The sequence below is a fragment of the Pomacea canaliculata genome, linkage group LG10 (genome assembly GCF_003073045.1).
Source record: "Pomacea canaliculata isolate SZHN2017 linkage group LG10, ASM307304v1, whole genome shotgun sequence".
In the NCBI taxonomy this organism is placed as follows: domain Eukaryota; kingdom Metazoa; phylum Mollusca; class Gastropoda; order Architaenioglossa; family Ampullariidae; genus Pomacea; species Pomacea canaliculata.
The window spans coordinates 23008089-23014535 of NC_037599.1; the positions used below are offsets into that span (position 1 = coordinate 23008089).

At 38.6% G+C, this 6447-nt stretch overlaps 1 protein-coding gene across 2 annotated transcripts; it reads left to right on the forward strand.

Annotated features, from left to right (window-relative positions):
• The first annotated feature begins 842 nt into the window (after positions 1-842).
• On the forward strand, positions 843-5339 carry LOC112573266 (acyl-coenzyme A thioesterase 13-like). Of its 2 annotated transcripts, XM_025253476.1 has the most exons (6): positions 843-989; positions 1187-1301; positions 2310-2461; positions 3081-3697; positions 4026-4210; positions 4651-5339. In XM_025253476.1, exons 4-6 carry the CDS (start codon positions 3602-3604, stop codon positions 4847-4849), a joined length of 480 nt encoding a protein of 159 aa, XP_025109261.1. In that variant the 5' UTR covers positions 843-989; positions 1187-1301; positions 2310-2461; positions 3081-3601; the 3' UTR covers positions 4850-5339. The 2 variants fall into 2 exon arrangements, with proteins under 2 accessions (XP_025109261.1, XP_025109262.1); XM_025253477.1 differs by lacking the exon at positions 1187-1301 and having other exon boundaries at positions 973-989.
• Positions 5340-6447: the final 1108 nt, after the last annotated feature.

Genomic DNA, 6447 nt, shown 5'->3' on the forward strand with positions numbered 1-6447 from the left:
GTTGATTTTTTATTATCGGATAATCACAACAAGAACATGTTAACTGTTTATTGATTGTTCGTTCTTGCCTCACCATGGGAATAAATCACAGAATTTTTGAAGGAAACGACAAGAGAAAATTGCGTTGTGGGACATACAGGTAAAGATTTACTGGGCGAGCAGAATGGTATCCTAGCTACAAGGGGCGATGTTAAGAGTGAAAATCCATGGCAACAGCCAAGAAAGTGTCACCTTAGAGATCCATGTCTATCTGTGTATATAGCAAGGTACAAGAGTGCACAGAGTAAAATTAACAGGAACCTTATTAATGAATGAACTACTACTGTAATTCAAATTTGCACTTTCAAGAACCCACCGAAGTGAAATATTTTGGTAAGAAAGGTAAATTTATCACAAACTGCCCGGTTCCAGCATGGGATGAAGCGACATCCCTTCTCTTCTATTCATGCATCGACTGTACACATTGTTATGTTTGTTTATTTTATGGCATATTTTTAGCTCTTCCCGTGGCTGTTGCCTTGACGACGTAAATACATTTCTATACTAAGCCGACGTCATGTGACTTTAATCTGTGTTTGACGAAGGCAAACGGTAGGAGGTTGTGTTCTGACAGTATCTTGCAGATAGAATGAAAACAATTCGTCCGAAAGCTCTAGCTCCCGTGAATCTTTAAACACTTTAAGGTATCTGACTAATTTATTTTAAGCGAGCCACCCACCATGTGTTTCACCCAGGGTGTCGTGGGTATCATGGACGACTGGGCGGTACAAGAACAAAGAGAAGTCATGACGTCAAAAACTCTGTCGTCACAGAGGTGTGATGTCATGGTCAAGCGCACGCGGCATTGACGTTATCTGTCAGTGACGCTGCATCCTGACGTCAAGTAGTTAGAAAGAGGCTATAGGTCACGCCGTTCTCTAGCTGATGGCCTGCGTCTGCTTGTCCATAACCAAGGAAACCTTGCACAGGGACAAGTGAAAGCAGCATTGGTAATATCTACTAACTTTGTTTTCGTAACTTTTATCCCATGGTTAAATTCCCTACTCCTCCCAACTCCTCTTCCACGTCCTCTTCTTACTCAATTTTCCTTAGCTTCTTCATCTCATTGCCATCATTTTGTTTTGATTTTTAAGAACTTTTTTCTTCTTCGTGATCAAGCTTTGAACTGTACAGTATTTATTTGCAGTATATCACAGAGGATAAAAGACAGCAGAACTTCGATTATCCGATCCAACACTCGTCGTCCGGATAACCCAAAATCGTGGATAAGCGAAATTTTTTTTGAAGTCGCAAATGTTAACGTATGTATTAACAGTGAAAATCTTACCTTTTGAGGTTTTGTTTAAAGCGTTTTCTTGAACAAATTCGACATAGGACTCTCGCTTCTATCTTATGTTCTTGCAACGCTTCAGTTTTATTGACGTGAGGAGTTTGCAAATTCTCCTCATCATTTTGCTTTGTTTCTGCTAACTACATAAAATTATTACTTAGGCAAAAGCAGGTAACAGTGAAAGTGACTGTCATCAGACTGCCACCTACCCACTATTGAATCCTTTACACGTGCACTGAAAATACGTCTCTTCCGTAAACTTTACTCCTAACAACCTTTCCCATAATGCTAGTCCTTTGTCACACTCTTCCTTTTGCAATATCATGTTACTCTCAACTCTTTTGTTTTTCTGTATTTGATTTTATTTTTCATTAGTACTACATGTATTGTCTATTCTTTTATATTTCATGTGTTCTTTTTTTTTCCCTGTCCCTTGGTGCTGTCCATGCTTCGTTCTTGTTCGTAAGCGCTAAGAGCATGCTCCTTAATAGAGTGAGTATGCGCTTTATAAATTTGGCATTTATTATTAAATGTTGTACCTCGTATGAAATGCTCCCTGTGAAAGGTTGTTATAAGCTAAGCCACGCACATATAACACTTTTCGGTTAGCGCACGACACTAAGAAAGTTTCTAAACGCTGATTGAATGATGCCGTAGGACACCGATGCTGACAAGGTTTTGCCATAGGTCATAGGACATACGAAAGATATCCTCATCGAAGACCAGATAATCAAGGTTCCACTCTCTCCTCACACACACACACACACACACACAAATGCATTGATAAGTCGAAACACATAAAGTGATAAAGCTTGACTTTGCAGTAACGACAAACAAACAAACAAAAACCCCAAAACTTCAAGAGTAGATGTCCAAGTCAAATTTATGCCAGGGCCAGCTGTTCTGCAGTTAAACGCTATGGATTATAGCTCAGACACTAATTCCATTGAAGCTGTTTTCTTTCTCTCTCTCTGATCAGACGACACGGCATCAACGTTCGTGACAGCTCGCGCCCTTATTGGTGAATGGATCCCTGCCATGAGCATTTGAACGAAGAAACACGCATTATATCGGTGACGGTCATTCTTCTCTTCCCCATCCTCTTCTACACCGTGTACAAGTGCTGTTGCAGTGAGTTGCGTGACTGGACGTGCAGGCTAGGGACCACGCCCCACGAAAGCGATAGTGTTTATCCCAATAGGAATCAGGCATGTACATTTTAGCCAATCAAAAAGAGTTCAAAGAGAGAGAGAGAGAATGAAATAGTTTAACTTTTTTACGAGTTTCGGTAAAGATGCTGTGATGCAACGAGGATTATTGTGTATAGAAGCTGTTGGCTTGATTTTTGTGAGGTAAGGTTCTTTTTTTTTCCCCTTTCAGCTCTCTAGCTATTGCAGGAATTAGCGTTGGGGTTAGTCTTTATGGTTAAGAATTGGATTTTAAGTTGGAGTTTGGGTTAAGATTTGGGTCAGTATAAGGGTAAAGGATAGGTTTGGGTTAGGGATCGGGTCTGGGCTATGTCTGTGAGGGCTTGTGTTCTCAGACGGGCAAATATATAATGTATAAAAATCTTTATAAATAAGTTTTTTTTAATCTCTTGTTGTCAAAGCCATTCATAATAGTGCTTTTATTAGCTGAAGTTTTCTTGCCATGTTACCTGTGAAAAAAAAATAATTGTGATCGGGATGGGAGAACCATGCATGACACATTTTCCATGCTATCTGATTTTTTTTTCTCTCCCTCATTAAAGGTGGAAATAACCATATGAATATGTCACCGGATAAAGTGAACGAGTGATGCACATCTCTGAACAGTAGTGACACTCAAAGTCTGAGCAAGGGATGCCTCTCGTTCCAATGCACCACACATCTTCAGCAGCAAGTGATTCCAAAGCTTGTTTCTACGTTGTCTTTAATGCCTCATGCACCTGCTTCTTTTTGTGTGAAATTTATTTCCCCTAACCCAGACCTTTCAAAGAAAGAAATAATTTGTAGAAAATCTCGGATTCCATGTACGTCAGTATCCCGTAAGACCGCCGTGCTGCTGACTACAATATTCTCCGTCGGCTTCGATTTTAAGGGGAGCATACTGCAGCTCCTTGCGTAAGTTGAGGCACCTTCAGAATAGCTTCCCTTGTGTGATCTCAAGGACAGCAGTTCGGTTCTTGTTTCTGATGTGCTTTCAGCAAAACAGAATGTAAATTCTGAAAATCTGAAGTGCTCTCTTTTGTAATCCCATTGACAATTTCGTCGAAGGAGCTACTAATCAGCCATGCCACACAAAGCAGCTCGAGCACTGGAAATAATGCGCGCGTTTGCCAAGAAGCGTATCAGCAGTGGAAGATTTGATTCCGCTGTGCTCAGCAAGGTATATCGGAGTATAGTTTACAAAATATAATATAAAAAATACTGTTTCTATGCTGCAGTGACTAAAAATGTTCTTAGTGTAATGATGAGCTGAAAAACTGCGGCAATATTAATATACTATAAATTGGTGAGTGTGAAAGAAATATCCGTTTACAACACAAATGTTAACATACAAAATTATGTCATGCTGTTTCCTTATCCATGTATATATTCTTGTATATACATATATTTTTTTTTACCTGAAGTTTCCATGGCAGCTGCATAAGGGTGATATTTAAGACTGGTTTGGCTCAGCAAGAATGGAAATATTTAAGCAAGTCTTTTTTCAGGCCATCATAACTGGAGGATCAGAGGGGCATGTGAAATGCAAGATTCCAGTGACCCCGGAGTTGCTGAATGGTATTGGGACCTTGCATGGTGGTGCTGTTGCAACCATGGTAGACAGTGTCTCCACATGGGCTCTAGTTTCTGTTGGCAAGAATGTACCAGGCGTCAGTGTGGATCTAAGCATTTCGTATGTACACACTTTACATTTTACCTCTGAACTAGGATGTCATATTACTTCATTCACTATTTCATAAAATACATCCAAGCATATGATCATGTTATTTATGTATTTTAATTTATGTGCACTATGGATTGTGAAGGATATTTCTATGTCTGTGCAGGCATACAATGGAACAAGATATGCTAAATAGAGAATATAATTTTATGGCAACAGGATGTAGATTTCAAACATTCACTGTCTCTTACTGATTATGCCTCAAATTAGTAACAAAAGCTTTCTCACCATAACATTTTATCACTTGTCATAAGTCTCACTAGTTTGTTAAAACAAATTTGAGATATCTGTCATTTTATTTTGGGGGAGGGTGTGTTTTTGGTGCTATTTGCTTTTTTAAATCTCAAGGCTACAATCTATTCAGCTGTGCAGTGTTGATGTGCTCATTGCAGGTTTATGAAGGCTGCAAATCCAGGTGACACCGTTGTGGTGGAGGCTCGAGTATCACATCTTGGGCGTCGGCTAGCTTTTTTAAATGTTGATGTGACCAGTAGGAGCACAGGTAGCCTGCTGGCACAGGGCCGACATACCAAGTTTGTTGGAGGACTGGGAGAAAAGAAAAACAGTACAGAATCATCATCCACTTGTTAGTGACTGGGAAAGCTGCAATCATTTTGCTCTGAATACTAGAACTGCTGTTGACTCAAATACATTCTATGCCTAAGGAGAGTTTACTTCAGACACAAAGCCAAGCTTTAGCAACTCACAGCAGATGAATAAATCACTGTTTTGTTGGTACAATGATACTTAGTCTTTACCTCACATTTAGTGCTATACTTGAAAACAAAACTTTTCTCTATTCTGAAAGTCTCAGACTGTTCCAGCAAAAGTTTTTTTTTTTTTAAGTTATGAGTTAAGACTGCTCATTAAATACTTTTTTAAAAGGGCATAGCATAGTTGTAATTATGAAAATGTTCTTTAACTCTTTAGAGTTAAGAATTTCTTCCTTACCCGCTGAGTGAAAGTCATTTTTCAACTGTTAGTAATCAACAAAGCTGTAAAACAGTTAAGATAAAGTTGTTTTCAGTTAAGCTGCATATTTTACTAAGGAATTTAATTCAATAAAATCAATAAAACTTTATAAAGCCCTACAAGCTTCATACATTATGCTGTACAGTTGCTGACAGACTACTTTGTAGAAACAAAAAACAGACTGGCAACCTTTCACACTTCATTATTTACCTTTACCCTAGTTAACAGCACTCTTCCAAGATAAAGCTGATGATCCCTATGCTGTTAAAATGAATTTATTTTCAGTTTATTAAAACATTTCTAGGCACACGTGTATTCACATGCACAATGTCATTCTCTGCGAGTGGAGACAGTCACAGACAAGCTCTCACACATGCACACACGGGCAAACATGCATATACACAAGAGTTTTATCAACCAATAAAATAGATTTGCCAAAGAAAAATTAATAGTAGTCATTTGATTGCAAAGTGCACTGACCAAGATCTGGCCACAAAATTCCACAAACTTGCCAGCCCGTACACTCAAGTTTTTATGCTGCTCATACACAATCATTTGCACACATACACTCCTACCTAAATTACACACAATTTTCAGATGTACTGATTAAAACAGTACCTCGTTGCTATGGCAGATCTTGAAAGTGGTCAACATAACCCTACTGACAAAATGCATGATACAGTCATTCTTGCTGCCTGAAGATGAAAGGTGACCATCCTCAAAACACGCTCTCACAATCAAACTCTCCATGAGGAGCAATCTACACTAAGAAAATCAGGCTCATTACACTGCCATCAACCTTCCAAATAATCTGCAGTCACACCTGTATCTACATCAACACTCTTATCAATTGTGCTTAACTGTAACCACTTTGCAGTGCCTTTGGACCCGTTTTTTTTCACTATTATGTCTAATTCCAAGATTTGTCACAAGTCTAGTCTTTGTGTTATAGTATTCCTGCCTGTGAAGATGATATGCATGCTTGTCAAATTTCTCAATTTACAGTGGGTGTTTACATTTTTCAGATTTTAAGAGGTGACTAAGCCACTTTTGTTCTCAAGTTTTTCGGGTGATTGAAATAAAGACAAAGCATATGAAAAATGAACAACTTCAGAATGTTAAAAACATAATCATGAAACTCACAAAGTAGATGTGAAGACTTGCAATCACCCTGTCTACAAACTAATTAAATGTTGTCTTTTTCAATGTCTGTTATC

Coding starts and splice junctions, on each gene's coding strand:
- LOC112573266 (XM_025253476.1), top strand. CDS start 3,602: ATGCCACACAAAGCAGCTCGAGCACTGGAAATAATGCGCGCGTTTGCC. Junction 3,698..4,025: donor ATTCCGCTGTGCTCAGCAAG/GTATATCGGAGT, acceptor GTCTTTTTTCAG/GCCATCATAACTGGAGGATC. Junction 4,211..4,650: donor AGTGTGGATCTAAGCATTTC/GTATGTACACAC, acceptor TGCTCATTGCAG/GTTTATGAAGGCTGCAAATC.